At 40.2% G+C, this 18,676-nt stretch overlaps 1 protein-coding gene across 1 annotated transcript in view; it reads left to right on the top strand.

The window, feature by feature from the left end:
• Epha4 (EPH receptor A4) overlaps positions 1 to 18,676 on the top strand; it is a 131,288-nt gene that overhangs the window by 91,966 nt on the left and 20,646 nt on the right. Inside the window, exons 6-8 of the mRNA XM_026390320.2 lie at positions 9,894 to 10,018; positions 11,272 to 11,431; positions 12,611 to 12,722. Of these exons, the coding sequence (XP_026246105.1) occupies positions 9,894 to 10,018; positions 11,272 to 11,431; positions 12,611 to 12,722 (397 nt within the window). The remainder of the gene's footprint in view (positions 1 to 9,893; positions 10,019 to 11,271; positions 11,432 to 12,610; positions 12,723 to 18,676) is intronic.

The following is an 18,676-nucleotide window of genomic DNA, read 5'->3' as shown; positions in this document are numbered from 1 at the left end:
TAGATTCTTGTTTAGATGATTTAGTGAAAATTATGGATGAGTTTTTCTAATAATGATTATAAATTCTTCATCTTTAATACTCTTAGTTAACATTAGTATTCATTTTATAGTCTTTATGTTGTGAAATATATACACATACAGGAAAGAGCCCAAGACTAGAATATAGTCATTGAGTTATCTCAAAGCAAACAACTATGTGACTATCACACAAGCCAAGGAACAGAACAAATGAAACACTGCAACCTTCCAGAGGCTGCTTTGGATCACCTTTCCCTAATGCCAGATATCATTATATTATTTTGAAATAGATTTTTAAATTATAAATAGTTTTTGTTTTAGTCCCATATCCATTCTTCAGGTTAGTTCTATATGAGATGATTCATCACCAGAAACTTGAAGGTTTGCCTTGGGTTTCTGGCAGCCACTAATGTATGTACGAGGCCCTGTACCTGATGTGTACCGACTTCAGGAGGACTTGCTCTAACGCTTTTGCTGCTGCTGCTACAGGAAGTCCTTCAACCTTCAAGTTGCCCATTTCCCATTTCCAGTGAAAGCAAGAGAAGACACACTATGCTTTCTAGAGATCTGTCATTGAGATTGTGGACTCTTCCTACCAGACTTTCAAATTTGCCAAGTCTAAGCTATATCTTTAGGTCAAGTTATTCAAACTGTTTGTATCTTATTTTCCTCATATATAAAATGGGATAAATTTAATAGTACCTGTTTCATAGGGTTTTATGATGTTTATGTGAATTAATTCATGCAGAAAATTTGGAATAATGCTTGGTATGCCATAATAACCCAATAAATACTAGTTCAGTGTGTGGGTTATTGTAGACATATGGTCTAGAAAGAGGATCACATAGATTGTCTCGGGCAGACTTGGGTTTTAAATCTCATTTTATAGCTTTAATCATATTATTTAATCTCTCTGTGCCAGAGTTTCCAAAATTTGAAAAGCAAGGGTAATAATTATAACTACTTCGAAGAGTGGCAAGAACTGAAAGCTTTCCGTGAAAGTGTCTTGCAGAGCAGACACTTTTTTTTGCTCTTTTACCCATTCTCTGTTTAGCTCTGATTCACGCAGCCTAAGTTTTCAACTGCTTAACCGTTAATTGTGCAAGGAAGAGTAAACTAAGTCTTTTCTGAAAAGAAAAACTCAACTAAGCCATTTGGAGAACCCCACTGTCTTTTCCCATTTAACATTAACACAAGCTCAGTTGAATCTTTTGGCCCAGTGTTTTGTGATTCTGCTGAACTCATTCACTATTGGAAGACCTGTGGCTGTGATTATGTCCCTGCGAAGCTGCATGGCCTCTGTTGCTGCCACTGCTGACCTCAGGGTGGCACGCTCCAGTTTTTCACAAATGACTGGGTATCCGCTCATAGTGCGTCGCCAGGAACTGGAGAAAACCTGGAGGCTATTCTGGCAGCTCCCAACCACAGATCAATCTTCTGTAGGCTAGAGTACTTCATTTAAGTTTCTTGTTGTATGAAAATTCCTTTCCCCCCCCCCCAAATGACCCCACTTTGCTTGAATGGGTACCTGCTGTAACCCAAATGTCAATCAGTGGGTGACTGCAATAGAAAATTATTTCTTGCTCAAGTCACATACAGTTGGAGGTGACAAGGAGAGAGTCAGTGTGGGGCTTCCAGGACCGGCCTAAGAATGCATCAACCTCCAGCTGGCAGATTGCGGGTGAGAGAGAATAGAGTCACGAGGGAGCTATTTATGGGTCAGGTCTTCAAGAAAAGTAATCACTTCAACCCGCATTCCACTGCCCAAAACCCAGTCATATGAACCACCCTAGATACAAAGGAGTCTAGGAATGCGGTCTTGGCTAGGCAGCTCCATCCCAGAAACAGCTACTTAAGAGAAAGAAGCTTGCATCTTTGGACTTGAGCCAAAGGGACCAATCCCAACACCTTCCACTTCTGTATGCAAATGCTTTCCATGAAAGCTAATAATAGCACCACATTCTGTTATTTTAGAGTTTTATTGATACTCACTGTAAATAATATGTTGAAAATAATCTGCTGCCTACCTGTCTGAAAAAAAAAAAAAAAGAATGTGATGTGCCATTCCATTGAAAATTCTTATAAAGTTTTGGTTCATATTAAGCCAAAAATAAAGACTCTTGAGTTAAAGACTTTGCAAAGTTTTATTCTTGAATCATTCAGTTGAAGCATTATCAGTGCTGCAAAATTAGATCCCTTAAAAATCTTTGAAAGCATGGGTCAGTGGTATCATTCAGTGTGTTAATATGCTGCTTCATTTTATGGTTATTTGTTTAAAATAGTCTCTATACTGACCTTGAAAATCACTGTTATGGAAAACAAATACAGTCTACCCATGTCTTTGAAGTATAAAGTAGTATGAATATTTCAATATTTACCTGTAAACGTGCTTTATTTAATTTAGTCTTCTAAAGGTTTTGATTGAGAATTTCTTTCTTTTGATGCTGTTGTTGTTAAATAAGAAAAAAAATCTGTATCGCTTTGAAATGATCAATTTTTTTCTATACCTTTTGCTTTTTGTTTCAAAAACAGTTTCTCGTGACTCTAAGTAAATGTGCTAATGGATGAGGGTTGTAACAACTAAGAGCTGTGGGATATATTGCCTGAGTTCTTACATTTGTGATGTGTCCACCAATGATGGTTCAAGTTGAGTTTTTAAATTACTTTACCCAAGCAATAAGAGGGATAAACCCAGCTGATTGTGCTGCAAACAAGATCATGTGTATGTGAAGGCACTTCATAAACTGTAATACCATAAAACACTGTACAGGCAATAATAAAGCAACATCAGCAATAGCAGATTGATCAGTGACACGTGGTTCCATCCATTGTAAGCTTTTGAGAAGAAATCCTTTCCTTTTGGTGGGATGTGGAATAAAGCAATTAATATTAGCACCAGCGTTCTTAACATCTCTGAGATGCAAAACCCTTAATCACAAGAATATCATTAGTGCTCTGAAGCATTTAATTTTGATGCTTGACAGCATTTTAAAATGCACAAACCTTTGATAAAGAGCAAATCAGAACTGTGGTGCTGAATCTAGAAAGAAAGTAGGAATAAAAACTACCTTAATCTCCAAATAATTAAATTTAAATATGCTATTTGCATTAAGCAGAAATACATATGAAAGGTGGGTTTATTTTGTCCACCAGGGAAAGACCCCTTGAGTAAACATGATCCCTGTTAGGTCCAGGTCCTGGGGAAGGAAAAGATAACCCTGCTGTGGTTAAGGAATCATCTTTCCTCCCAACACTAGCTATTGTAAGTGACTGACATCCAAGGATTCAGACTCCTTCTCTTTCTTCAGGAGCGGTTTTCACTCTTCTTGCCTACAGACCTTTCATTGCATCTCTTTATTTCCGGCCTCATCCCTCCGCCCCCCTAATTTGAGCTGGTAATGAAATGCAGTCTGTTTTTCCCCCACACAGTTTTTAATTCAGTGCTAGTGGTGTTGGACTCAAGAAAACAGTTTCCCAGCCCAGGAACCAAGTGCATCCTCCTCCCGCCCCCTTCCTCTTCTCCAAGTCTCTTTTTCTCTTCTCCATCCCATTTGGATGTCACAAGTACCAAACTGCTGCAGTAAAATGACTTGTAGGTGTTTAATGGCAAGTCATTGAGGAAGTGAATAAAAGAAAATTGGAGCATTGGCGTCAGTGGGGAGCAAAGGAGAACTGCTGAGCTTTGAACCAAAGAAAGTTAAATTTGCCATTTTCTTAAAGGGAGCCACCTCTGTTTGACATCAAAGCATCTCCTGTAATTCTTCCTTGAGAAATGCACCACTGTTGGAGTCATGATAGAACCCCCTCATCTGTGCTGTTTCTGTTTATCCAAAACACACACAGAGATAAAACCCACATGTGCCTGCTGAATGCATCTTGGTCCTCTCTCAGACCAAATGTAACCACAGGTACCTAGCAAATGGGGATTCTTTTACAAAAGCAGTCTCCATTTCTCAGGGATATATGAACTTTGAAAAAAAAAAAACTAATTTTGGGGTGAAATTTATCTCGATTTTCTGTTAGAAAACTCAAATCTTTTCAGCTTCCATGCATTGGTGATTTTTTTCTCTTTTTATCTTCTTTTTCTTTTTGGCCCCACCCATAAAAATGGTATCTTACCACAATTTTTTTTGTTTCCATGGATCTGTAGAGACTCGGTTCCAAATGCATAATCCTGTTGCCTCTACTGACTGCCCATGGCTCCCCATTACCCTCACTCTTCCGTGTGTCTTTCTGGTAGTTGTAGGGGGCACAGATGGTAACCAATGGCAACTCCTAGCAGGGCCTGACTTGTTACAAGCACTGGATTTTCAGAGGTTAACTCTAGTTTTACAAAACAAGGGGAATGCTCAGAGTCCTTTCTGGATTAGGATGATGACTTTAGAATCTCAATACCACTTTCCCTTTGTCACTAGTAAGTCAGCAGAGCTATTTGCATATGCAAATACAGACCCAGAGGAGAACTTTGAGCAAATTGCCAAACACCTTCATCAACCTAAAGAGCGTCCCTCAAAATGTTGTCTGTAACAGGTGCTCTGAAGCCTCGTTTTAATGCTAACTTACAGTTTTTGACATTTTACAGCCTGTGTGTTTGAAAAATTTTCATAAGTGTCACATATACCTGAGAAACAGAGACCCCATTTATAATTAGAATTGTCATTTGCTTCACCTCCAATTGTCAATGTCTTGATTAACCTAAATAGCAAAACTAAACCCACAAAAGGTCATCTGAAACAGGTGTAGGTGGAAAGTTGTTTTAAGGATAGCTTGTGATCGGTACTTTATATTTAGAAAACATTTCACTGTCTACAAAGATTTTTTTAGATCCATTTCAACTTTTATGCACTCAGTATTGGTGATTGGCTATGTGTAAAACATCCAGAATGAGATGAACAAGGTAGAACTCGGCCCTTAAGAACATGCATTCGGGTGGATTACAAGCTTGTAGATATTTTGCAAATGGGGAAACTGAGATAAGAAAGTTTGAGTGGCCCTAGTCAGATGACAGCTAGTAAATGTCATACCCAGAATTTTTTTTTCTAGAATCTTCTCTAAGTCCATTGAGCTTTCACCAAACTAGCAAAGCGACAAGTACTTACAGCGTGTAGTGCAAATGATTTGTCATCTTGTCTTTGGTTCACATATCTTAAGGAGCCTCCCTCCACACAGAATCAAACCCTGAAAATTACAATCACACCTGCAGCAGGTGCAATATTCTTGTTCATGCTTTCCTAGTTCCTCCTCTTCTCTGTCCCCGAAACCCTTGACCACACCCCATCAACCTTTCTCCAGACCTCCCGTGGTGTGCTTGCAAGATACCATGTACCCCTTTCTTATTCCAACTTTTGATCCCTGGGCACTGCCATTCCTCAGGCAAATAATGTTTAACTTTTAAAACAAGAATACCTGTTTATCTCTACTTGTAAGTTTCTCAGGAAACTTATTACTGAAAGAATGCATATGTCTGTATGATTTGTAAGGAATAGGGGAAATGAAGGATGCATTTTGGGTTTAAAAAAACTACCCAAATCCCCATGAGAATAAAAGGAAAAGATGGGCTCAGTTTTGGTATCTCAGAACAGGAAAATCAACATACATTGGTCAAACTACTAAGAAAGCGTGAAAGCTAGACTTCTTGGAATCAAATCATAAATCCTTCTTTGGAGTCCACCTTGTAGTAGGGTTTGCCTTTGTGACTTGTCCATCCATCAGCTTTCTGTAATCATGCTGTCACCTAGCATGAACAGCCCTCTTTGCCGCGTGTGATATCTAACCATTAAACAATGCCTGCTTTTGTTTAGGAGTGCAAGACGCTTCTTACAACAACCATTGCTTTAATGAAGGCAGTCCGTGGGTGGATAGGAATGCTTTCCAATCTATGTTGCATGACTTTGTTTCAGTGAGAATGTGCACGTCAGCCCCCAGCTTCCTCCTGGCCTCACCTCTGACTCTTCAGTAGGTGAATTTTGTGTCTATGGATATAGACACAAAATCTCCCCATCACCATGAAAAAGTGTGAATAAGAAGATTAGCAGACACTCCCTTCTTTTATACTATAGAAAAATGAGTTCTTGGGTTGATATTAGAAGGTATCTTTTGTGTAAAACTAACACGGAAATTTCCTTACCTTTCTTCAGCTAAAGAGAGGCTAATGTACAAGATGGTACATGATTCAAGTTCAGCCTTGTTCAGATCATTCCTCACTGATCTTTGCCTTGTTCAGAAGTTGCTGGTTCAGTGTGTGCTTGGTGGATGAGTCAGTACTGAGGAAGCACTTTATCTCTACAAGGTTTTAGAATAAAAATCAGAGAGGTTACATAGAGGTAACGGAGTGACTTTATCTTCTTGATCTTTTTATGTTGATCAAAATTTCTACCAGGCTCAGAAGCCCTCTTTTGTACTAAAGCATGGATTTGTTAATTTACCATGGATTTGAGGAGATTGTTCAATATGTTATTTTGTTATTGAATTATCATCTCATCCAATTCTGTTAGCAAAGGGCAGAGCCCTGGGATATTGGGATTCAGGATCCAGATATTTCTAATTGGTGTAGAGTAGGGCAGTATTTACCGAAGTGTACAAACATACTGGCGGTGCCATTAGAAATAATTTCCGGGAAGAATCAGTTGGGATGTTACCTAAAATTGAATCACCCTGTAAAAAAGTTAGTTCCATCTCAAGTCTCAGTCAGTAACTCTGAGTATTTCAGGGTCAGAATCTCAAGTCTGTACATCCTTCCTGCTTCCCTAACACCAGCTAATCTGTTTTTAATAATGCTTGGGGTGATGAGAGTGCCCAGAAAACATTGATAACATTGCTTCATCTACACCCATTTTTAGGGTTACCTGCCATTAATTAGAAGAGATAATAGAGTTTAGTTCATGCCAACAAATGGGAAATATTTTTCCAAAAATAATTAAGCTTAAAAAATAGTGTATCTATATAAGAAAAATATCACTAAGGTCTTAGCACAAGTGGCAGAGAAATGTGGTGGCATGAGAGGACTGATGTTATAAGAGCCACTGAGGTAGGGAAAGATTGGGAAATCCCATTGCCAAAACCCTTATGGGGGGAAATGAGCCACAGGCAGGCACATGTGGCCATGCATGGGCTCCAGATGGAGAGTTGGAGGCTGTGTTGGGTAGAAAAGGCGAGGAAAGCACCTTGTGTGTGACATCCCAGTTGCCCCCTTTCTAAAGTGACAGTGTGGCAAAGCTCAGCTTTTCTCAAACCAGGGCTCCTGCCAGAGAAAACACAAAGCTCTCCTTCAAGGGTGAGGAATGACTTCCATATTACACTACAACGCACTTGTCTGCTGTAGCTACTATTCTCAGCATCCTGTGGCCATGGAGGACTTTTGTCACTGTGGCCTGGTAACACACTCTTCTGAAAGATATAGGTTCAGTGAAGACTTCAGATTGAACAGCCATACAAGGTAATATTTTTTTGTGTGAATCAGAACTACTTCTTTTCCTGTCCCTGACTGCACAGTCTCTGGTAGGGACTGACGACCGAGATCAGCATAGCAGTACTCTGACTATCCCCATCCGAGCCTTCTATTTTATTCAGTCCTTCTTGCCTCACACTTGTATTTCTCTTTAATCTCTCATTTTTTTTTCTGCATTCTGATGACACCTGAGTCTAGGTACACACTCTTGTTCATTTATTTTCACATTGGTGCCCATCGATTTTTCCAAGCAGGGCTGCCTTGGAAATATTCTATTAGCCAACATGATTATATGATATTGCTGACTCCCTGCTGGAGATTTTTGAGCACCTTGGTTGAGCTCATATTCCCTTTGAATGGTCACAGGAACGCTGCTGCTCCAACTTCTAAAATAGAAATTGGATTCATTTCCCACATGCAGCAGTTTAGTGATAACCCAAGCAGAGAGAAGCTGTCTTAGTTCATCAGTGCACCGTGAGGCCGGGCAGGCAATTCTTTCCCAGGGAATCTGTCGATTATCAGAATCTAACCCAGACTATTTTGGAGAGAAAGTTCATGTTATAATTTTATGATTTTCTTCCCTCCTGCTTTCTTTCTAACGGCTTTCACTAGTCTATTTCATTTCCCAATCTCGAACATTGGAATTTAAAGAGCCCCTTTTTATAAAGTGTATGGTAAAAATGCTCTGTTAGGAGATATATTTATTACCTGGAATGCAACGGCTTTTTGCAGGCAGGCAGTCTTCTTGGCCCTTTTGCTGCCTCCGTATTTAAGAAAGTTGCTCTTTGTATTTCACAGGGCAACGGCTGTGTCAACCAGTTAGGAGAGAGCATACGTGTGTGCACATGCATGTGTGCGTGTGCTCGTGTGTGTGCTGGGGGAAGGAGCCCTAATGGACCTAACGAGCACATTTCCGTTTTTCATTTTCCTCAGATGTTCAGTGGCTTCCATATGTGTGCTGCGTGCAGCTTTGTTCATGCCGTTTGGTATTGCTAACCTTGGAGTTGCCCTTGATGGAGAACATGTGTATGCATTGTGTCTTTCACTTGTGTTTATGCCTGAGATCCAATCTGGAACCGCTTTGACATTGAAAGAGAGAAAAAGAAATGTGTGTGTGTGTGTGTGTGTGTGTGTGTGTGTGTGAGAGAGAGAGAGAGAGAGCGAGAGAGAGACCCCATCTTGAAGCTTCCTGAAAAAGAGATGCCAGGCTGTAAAATTAGTACCTCTAGGAGGCAGTCCCTGCTGGAGTGGCCTCAGCGTGCCGTGACTATGGTGTGTCCAGTTGGTTGTCCTGCCACTAGTGGGCCCATTTGAGGTGGTCAAGTGGGTTTGAAGCTTTTCCTATTCTGTTTGCAGTGACCATTTATTTTACTTTTTCTTATTGTTTTCCTCTGAAAAAAAGATAAGGAGTTGGAAGTCTTCTATGTAGGGGGAGCACAGCATGACCCAACTGAATTTATTATTCCTCGGTAGCCATATATATTTTTTTTTAATTTGTTTTCACAGAGTTCCACAATTTGGGAACAAAATCCAATATACATCCAATTTAGGAACATAATTGGCACCCCTTCTCTGGTTCCACAGACCAGTTTTTCTAGATAAGCTTCCTCCTCCCACTCTGGTTATTGTCAGTCACAGCAGAGCGTGATGGCAGCTGGCTGGAGGTGTGACCGCTTCAGGAGGGGAGCAGGCAGTTATGCAGCCTGGTTTCACACATCTCAAACATGGCCTCCTTCCCTCTCCCAATAGCACACCCAGCAGAGGACTGCGTCTGTGTCTTTCTTGGTGGAAAGAGGAAGAGTTGTTACTCAGCAGGCACAAGCAATATTTCAACTCTTGTGAAATAGTTGCAAAATTTATATCCAGAGAGACCCTTCGTGCTTTATTTGTGGTCTTCATTATTTTCACGGTTGTGTTTAAACTGAAAACTCATACTGTAATTAAGCAGTGCCTTTATTTGTATTGGAAAGTATGTAAATCGCTTGCCTCCTGGTATTCCCTACACTACCAGGAAAGAGCTGCACGTTCTCTTGCTTGTATAAAATTAAATATCAGTAAGATGACACTTCACATACCTGGAGATAGGATGTGAGTTAGGTCTTCCAAAGACTCTTATGGTTTACCAAAGGTCAAAGGCCAGAGAGCATGCTCTGAACACGCAGTTTGTATGAGGAACAGCTCCCAGTGCCTATGGAGCTGCAGACCCACCAGGCCTTGGCTTCAGAGATGGTCTTAGGAAGTCAAACCATGTAAGCACATTTTGGACAGAATGATAAAAAAGTGATGCGCTTTTGTACTGGAGAAGAGCAAAATGATCAAAAGGAAAAGGATTCCATATGATTTTTTTTAAGTAGGATGGAATTATTGACTGATACCACCAAAAACATTTTTTCCCCCTAAAATAAAATGTTTTGTTTTTCCCAAATAGCACCATCATCCATTGCTTTGGTCCAGGCTAAAGAAGTTACAAGATACAGCGTGGCGCTGGCTTGGTTAGAACCAGATCGGCCCAATGGGGTAATCCTGGAATATGAAGTCAAATACTATGAGAAGGTATTGCTGGATAAGCCACTTTCCTCCTTTCTCTTCCTCCCTCCCTCCTTCCCTGCTCCATCTCTCCCTCCCTCCCTCCCTCCCTCCTGCCTCTTGTGTTCAGGTGTTGGCCAGTTCTAAACTGGGATATATCTGTGAATCCCAAAACCAAATGCATCTTACTTCCCAATCAAATCTGGTTATAACATTTATTATTTAATTAAGTTATCTTGAAAAATAGAGAAAGGTATATTGTGTTCTAATACCATTATATTCTTTCTAGTAATAAGAATCAAGACAGCTGAGAAGTCCTAATCTATAAACCTTCTATCAGGGAGAGTGACTCATAACAGTGGAAATAATGATCTGTTTAAGTAGGTGACTGCTATTCAGAATGAGGGTGTGGGTTTTGATGACTTTTAATAGAAAATCAAGGAAGGAAAATTACATTCTTCAACCTCTTAAAGTTACAGAAAGGCATTATTTTTACAAATAACTTGTCTCTTAAAGGACAATTCTGAAGAGAGCTGTTTGCACTCAAGGTTGTCTAGAAAATGAACAATTGTCCTCTCCTTTTAAAGATAATCACTTATTGCCTTCCTTATTAAAAACAGAAAAGGGACTGGATTTTTTAATTGAAATCAGATTACAGTATTTTTTGGCATTTTCCAGACAGAAAATAGAAAAAGACAAGGGACCTTCTTAAAGTTATTTCTTTTAAATTGCTGGGTGTGGAGCTAGAAAAGCCACCAACCATCATTTAATGTTCTTTTCAAAAATGATTATGAATAAAGATCTGTATGTGCTCAGGTTCAATGGCAGCCAGACCTAGCTCTGTGCTTCTTTCAACCTCTAAGAAGTAACTAGGGTGTTTACCAGCCTGATTCAGTGGTCTGTTGTCCCAGCTGCTCTGGAGACTGAGGCAGGAGGATCGCAATTCCCAGGTCAGCAAGATTCTGGGTCAAAATAGAATTTTACAAATGGGCCGGACACACAGCTCAGTGGTAGAGTGTTTGCCTACCATGTGTGGGGCCCTGGGTTATATCTGTAGCAACACACACACACACAGACACACACACACACACACACCTCAAAAAAAGAAAGAAAGAAAGAAAAAGAGTCCATAGAAGAGAATGTAGAGTTCGAGAGTTCTGCCCCACTTACTTTCAACCCCTGAGGAGATTGTGTTAGTTCCCTCAATGTTGGTCCTAGAGTAAGCAGAGATTTATGATTTATTTTGCCACCTTTATCAACGTTATCTTTCTATAACGTAGGATCAGAACGAACGGAGTTATCGTATAGTCCGGACGGCTGCCAGGAACACGGACATCAAAGGCCTGAACCCCCTGACTTCCTATGTCTTCCATGTGCGGGCCAGGACGGCGGCTGGCTATGGGGACTTCAGTGAGCCCTTGGAGGTCACAACCAACACAGGTAACATGGACCCCTGATTCCACTCCCTCGGAGATTTTTTCTGCACAGGGCCAATTCCACCAACATGAAACCTAAGGAGCCGTACTTGATTTTTGGTTAGGCAGACGTTTTGTTGTAATGAATGCTGCATGGTGTAAGATGGCCCATGTCTGCCACTTAGAAACCCCAGGCCTTTGAGGGAAGGACACTTTTCATAATACCGTCTGATGTGTCTTTTCATGTGAATGAAAAGTGTTGCCAATTTTCCTCTTGTTTTGAGTCTTCTATAAACCATGAAAAATGGGATTATTAAATTGACTAATTAAGGGTTACATGTCTATCTTCCATTAAGACAAGAAATTTTTTTTTTTTATGAGAAAATAGAAGAAGGGGCCAAAAATGCTTTTTCCCCTTACTTATTTCTAGGAGTTTGTTAAAACCTAGTCAGATGAGTTGTGTGTGTATGTGTGTTTTAAAGCCTTTTTGCACAAACATATCAAATGTTTCACATTGTCAGTTGAATCCATTGGTTGGTTGAATCAAAAGTTTACCCAGGAGCCTATCCACACTAGCATTTGCATAAGACATTTCCACCCCCTTAATTAAGAAACCTAAATTGGACCTATTTGAGAAAGAGATGGTATAGCAGAATTTTCAACATCAGTTATAGAAAGTAGTTTTATTAACAAACAATTGAATAAAATAAGAATGTAAAAAAGCAGAAGCGAAAGTGGAGTTGAATCTGAAGGGAATTGATGCCATTGAGATCACCCAGGGAAGCTACCACGAGGAAGGGGCTTAGACCTGGGCAGTAATAGTCAAGCTTTTCACAGATGTGAGGAAGGAAGGGCATTCAAAACCATTTGTTCTTTCTGAAGTTTCCAAATGTGTTTCTCACCAATGCATTTGGTCATTACGTCAGAGCAAGGATAATGTTAGAAAGGAAAAAGAAGACAGGGAAAAAATAACCCTGAATTGGCCAGGAGAATAAGAGTCTTCTGTTTAAGTTTGTCATACAGTGATTTAAAAACAAAATAATAATATCCTTGTTCTCATTAAAGCTTGGAAAATCCTGTTCCATGTGTACTTAGCAAAGGCTGTGGACTCCAGAAAGATTCAGACAGTTGAATATTCTGGCCCAATCAGAAGTTCCACCCCATAGCACCTTCGCCAGGTCACCTCCTGTCACTGTCATTGCAGTGCCTTCCCGGATCATTGGTGATGGAGCCAACTCCACTGTCCTGCTGGTGTCCGTCTCCGGCAGTGTGGTGCTGGTGGTCATTCTCATTGCAGCTTTTGTCATCAGTAGGAGGTAAGCTCTGAAGCCACCCCCACTTTCTCTGTTTTATGACGAAACATTTTGTCTCCTCCACACCAAGCCAAGGCCTTTGATTGCCACCATAAACAGGGCATCTGCATGCCAAGCTTCTTCCTTGTTGCTTTGATCTTCCCACATCCCGACTGTGGCTAATGGCTGTAACTGGGTGGCAGCCTTCTCTGCTGAGTGTCCCGTAAAGACACAACTAACTCCAGGAAACCAAGCTGAAAAGCAAGTCAACGGGCAATCTGCAGATACTTTCAGCTATGGGTATCACATTTCTCTCTCTGCTCAGCCTAGATCTACAGCCAAAGGGAAACGAAACTGTAAGAGAAAACGTGGCCCCAAAGTTGAGCTATGTCATTTGCCAGCTGTATTTCTTCACCTGTTCAAACTTTCATTTCTCATTTTTATAAGAAATGATCATTATCTGCTTCCAAGTGTTATTAACAAGAGGAGTTTGATAGGCATCAGAGATACAGCACACAGTAGGTGCTTCAACATGATGTTGGTTAAAATGACAGTAACTGAAGCAAAGAAATGAATACTATACTGTCATAACCCTGTGGGAAAGGCTGTCAGTATTCTTAAAGAGTATTCATGAATTACATGGTGGGCATGGCATTGCCCTTGAAAGGAATCTCAAAAAGCCCATCATTTATACTCGGTGTGCTTGTAGTCTGACTCAATGCTAGCAGTGGCTATTGAACCAGTCTTGTCGTCCATCTACTTACTCAGCCTTGCCAGATGCCCCACGGGGTACAGCTGCTCATCATCAATAAGTGCCCCGTGTCTAGGCCTTTTTGTCCTTCATATGTGAGAATCTACCTCTTATTTCACCTTTACCCCCTTACACCATTGACAGTTTCACAAGGTGTCAGAATGATCCTTTCAAATATAAAGCTTTTCCTGTTATAGAAGAGGAAAGTGATAGAAGACAGGTGAATTGCTGGTCCAGGAACACTGCATTACTATACTCGTAGCTAGAGCTACTCTGTCCCCAATAGCTGTGCTTAGCTCTCAGGCCAACGTCTGTTGTACCGTCCCTCCCTACCTGTGGATGATCTCACTAATGTCACAACCATGCCTGTAGCTGTTTCCACTGCCTGGGCAAGCCACCCTGCTTTTGCTTTGCTCTGATGTACATTATAATCAGGGTGATGACCACATATGTTAGCTTCCCTGGATGGACCCAGTTTTCACATACATTTCTTAACACCATGCTCTCACCCTCACTCTCCACAAGTCCTAGTTTGGAGAAAACAATTTGTTCCCTCTAGTAATAACACAATATGGAACGACGTCACATTTGGAACTGACATCTATATTTGTCACTAAATTCATTCCTTTTGGTGCAAAGTCTTTAAGTAGGTGTCTGATTCAGAGCAGTGAGTTCCATCTCCAAGAAGTTAAGTTGCAGGAGCCAATCCAGATGAGCCTTTTCTTGTCAGGCATGGTGGTGCACGCCTATAATCCCAGAGGTTCTGGAGGCTGAGACAGGAGAATGGCAAGTTCAAAGTCAGTCTCAGAAGTGGTGAGGTGCTAAGCAACTCAGTGAGAGCCTGTCTCTAAATAAAATACAAAATAGGGCTGGGGATGTGGCTCAGTGATTGAGTGCTTCTGTGTTCAATCTCCAGTACTCTACCCCACCAAATAAAAGATGAGCCTTTTCTTTGTCCACTGCCATTTGATTCTGGATGTCCATGTGTCATGCTTGTAACGCATGGGAAACTGTATGCATTGATATGCATCCTTTAAATTGTGGGGAATCAACTGGGATGAGGAGTGTCTAGAAATTGCATGGACTTTTGTTTTCATTATTACATATTTCTGCAATTTCTTTCTGAAATTATTACAATGTCTAATTTTTAACAATCTTTGTTAGATATTAAAAATATTTTGAAGTACGGAAATAGGGAACGTAGTATTAATTACCTCCACCTCAAAATAAAAATAATATCTGAAGTCCAGCATTATGTGATGCTCAGAACCATGTGAGAAAGTGGGTCTTTGCAGAAAGTGGGTCTTATCTTTTGCCCAGACCATTGCTTAAGATTTTGGTTTGAAACATTCTGTGGTCATGATTCAATTTTCCTTTAGATTCCTTTTCCTTTTTCTTTTTCATTTAAGTGGCCCTAAATACAGAGTCAAACTGGAGTTTTACAAATAAGCCACCTCATTCTTAAGTTTTTCCTGGACATTCTGGTTAACATATTGGCTTTGATGAAAAGAAAAAAAAAAAACATATGAAAAGGTAATGCAGGGAGACAAGATTATTAAAAGCCATGGCTATAGAAAATAGCATCCTCAAGCTTGATGACTTAATTCCCTTTCTGCTTTTATTGATCACTTTATTACATAAGGCAGGATTGATAGCAGGATGCATCGGATTTCCAATTATGAGCCTCCCCCCCTTAGAGAATTGAGCCTGTCGAGTTACCTAGCGATGATTCCTGTCCCTTCTCCCCCATTAAAAAAAAAAATGTCACTTCCCAAGGCTGATAAACACTGCTTGGTGATTGGTCCTCAATGGATCACTTTTTAGAAAATGAAATGTCAACCCCTTGCCCTCATATTGATTATTCTTTAGTGCTGGCCATAAAGCTGTCATGGGAAGGGCTGCCTGGAGCCAGGTAGCTGACAGGCTTGCAGCAGCCGATGCTCACTCAGCCAGTTTTCTCCCCGCACAGGTTGTCTGCTCTGTTATCTTGGACTACAAATGTTTAAATGGGACAAGAACAGGTGAACAGAAAGGAGACAGGTACTATGAACAAAAGTCAGGCCCAGGCTCTCAGCAAAATACCAATAAAAGGTAGTAAATGGTACCCCCGAAATAATCTTGCCAGACTTCATCCAGCAGTGCAGGAAAGCAACAGATCAAACGTCCTTGCCTGAAAAATTGTAGTTCTGTCCTTTTCTAGTGGGACTGCCTCTGGCTTCTTAGAGTCACGGGATGTTGATGGCAGAAAGGCTGCTAGAAACAGAGCCCTTAAAGGAGTCCCCTTGAACTGAATCCCACACTACTGATGGCCTATGAGATTTTGTAAGAAAGTAGACAGAAAGGATTTACCTGGTGAGAAAAGCCTCAGTTCTTCTGATGACCTCAAGGAGAAAATCGTGTTTGTTGTAATTCATTATTAAAAGGAAATAGCTTCAGGTTCACATGTAGCTTCTTGCAGGAATTTTATTTTTAATAGCAATTGATTTTTCTATGTTGTTTTCAATTTATGCTGAGCAGTCTGAGTTTAAGGATTAACCAGAATAATCTCCCATTTTCACTTTAATTCAAATGATCTACTTATTTTTTCAGCCACTTCAATGTGTAAGCATTTAGGGATCTCAGTGAAAGACTCAAACTACTCAATTTATGAACTTTATTTGAAACAAGATTTTATAAAGTTGATCTGTGTATGTTTTTACCACTCACAATATGTTAAATAAATCAGTTTACGTTTTTATAGGCATCATTGATCCATGTCTTCTTCAAGTTATCATGTCAGACTGGTGTTAGACTTTCAGAGTACATAATTAAACCTGCTGTGTAGGTTGTTTTAGGTGCAAAAATGAGATGCTGTCCCTAGAAATTTTATCTTAAGGGACTGGAGATGTAGCTCAGTGGTAGAATGCTTTTCCGGCATTATGGGGGTGAGGGGGGGGGTGTGGAATTTTATCTTAATCCAAGGCTCCATTTCCCTATTTACACATTTTAACTTTGTGTTCTCCACAATGTAACCACTTTTCAAAACTTGTTTTGTAAAGTGTTTTTTAAAGGGGCTGTTAACAATACCATCATAAAGTCCTAAGTGCCAGGGCTAAGGACTGAATCAGTGTTGAATTTCTCTGACAACCCCATTCCTTTATATTAATGATACAAACTAGTAATAATTCAGATTGTTTCAGGATAGTTTGTTTTCCTCAACAATGTTTTATTGTTTAAACATGAGAAACAATTTTAAGAAAGAACTGGAATACAAGAAGAGATCTGTTTTTTTTTTTTTTTTTTTTTTAAGGGGAAATTTGGTGGTCAGGGGGAAGTATTACCTGATAACTGCTTTTCTTAGCAACATTTTAATGATGTCTTTCCATTTATGTTAGGGTTATAAAATACCTCTTCTACCTGAATTAAAGAAAAAGAAATGAATTGATTTTAGGGAAAAAATGCAAAAAAAAAAGCAAATTTAAAAAAAGAAGGAAGAAAGAATTAAATAAAATAGCTATGGCAATATACATATATATGTATATGTACATATATACAAATATGTATATATATATCATATATATAAATTAGGTACTGGGAATTTGCAATCTGTGAATTAATATACAAGTCTAATGCACAATATAAAGTTCAAATTTGCAAGTTAGCTTTGTCTTCTAGAATGTTAAGATTTTTCCATTTTGGAGCTAACAGTACATGTAATGCAAAAACAGTTTCCATTTAGCCTGTATCTTCCTTGCACCCTAATTTTCTCCTCTGCAATATTATGATCACATAAGAATGAATACATTTAAATGTTAGCCTAAATCGACTGATGAAATCATGTAAATTCACACAATTAGGGGACAGATGGTACCTCAGAACATTTCTAAACAACTTGCCTGCAATAGTACGGTTCGATTCCAACTATTTCAAAATGTTGCTCACAAAGAACATTCAGACACCATTCGGCGCAAGCACAATGACAGCTTAAGGAAGGGGAAGAAGAGGAATCGAGTCTATGAATCTTCAGGGCAATGCTGGGGAGCCCTGCGAAGGGTCCCACCTGGAGTTCTGCTTATTGCATTGCTTTATCTCCCTTAATCTGCACTTTAGCTGAATAAATTACTTACCTTTTACTAATTAGTTTTGGAACAGTGAACCACATCAATCAAATCTGTCCACTTGATGGGGAAAGTTAGTATTTTAATAAAAGCAGGGTTTATGCGGTAGGGCCCCTGCCATGTTCCCCTCCTCTATTCTGATGGGTGTATTGAATAGTCAAGGTGCCAGAATCAACACATGGCCTGGGAGGGCTCATGCTGTTCCTCCACAATGTGGGCTAATACCCTTATTACCGTGTCCCTTTGACTGCAGGGAGGGCCCAGTCCCTCTTTCAAAGCTTCACCTGCAGAGCAAGCCCTTTTCTGTAACTCCTGCTGTTGAAAGGTTCCATGTTTCCTTCTGGACCATTCACTAACAAGCCACTGCTCTCCTGCCCCTTTTTAATTGGCTTGCCCACATCTCCATAATTAGAAAATCTTCAACAAAGGTTTCCTCTGCCATTCAGGTGCTCCCCAGCGGACAATTTGGAGTCATCTCTTCCTTAGGCTCCTGGGCTCCTCCACGCTGGCTGACCCAGTAGTAAGCTTCAGTGGCCTTTCTTTCTTGGGGCAATAATGAGCCCCATTGTCCTGCTCTGGGCTAAGGAGAAAGGGTCATCAGGTGACAAAGGTAGGGCAGAACATAGGCATTTTGGTTTCAAGGTATTATTAGAGAGCTAATAGGCTGCAATTAGTCTCTGAACAGGAATCCTTGTGTTTCCTTTTTAGTGTTCCCTGTAGCCTGGAAGGGTCCCCTCTTTCAAACAGCCCTCCAAGTAAAGCAATTCTTCAAAAATATACCTTCACCACTCATTGAATTCTCCTTGTGTGTTTGGAAGTCTGAGGAAGGGGTAGGTGGGTGGCTCTACCTTGTAATTATATGACCCCTGCCACTTTGTATTCCTGTGGCTTTGTCCATATTAAATGAATGTGCTTGGTGTTAAACAGAAAGTCATGCTTCTGGGCAGTGTGAAGTCACTGGTTTGTGTAGACACCAGGTTTTTGACTAATTCACTGACAATTTAATGTGGCTACTCAGGGCTGAGGGTGTAGTTCAGTGGTAGAGCACTTGCCTAGCATACCTGAGGCCCTTTATTCTGCCCTGGTCCCACAAAATAGTGGGGTGGGGGGACTATCAAAGCTCTCTTGTT

This window comes from Urocitellus parryii, chromosome 1, assembly GCF_045843805.1.
Source record: "Urocitellus parryii isolate mUroPar1 chromosome 1, mUroPar1.hap1, whole genome shotgun sequence".
Lineage (NCBI taxonomy): Eukaryota > Metazoa > Chordata > Mammalia > Rodentia > Sciuridae > Urocitellus > Urocitellus parryii.
The sequence above is the reverse complement of the archived record's forward strand: the minus strand, read 5'-3'. Positions and strand labels throughout refer to the sequence as shown.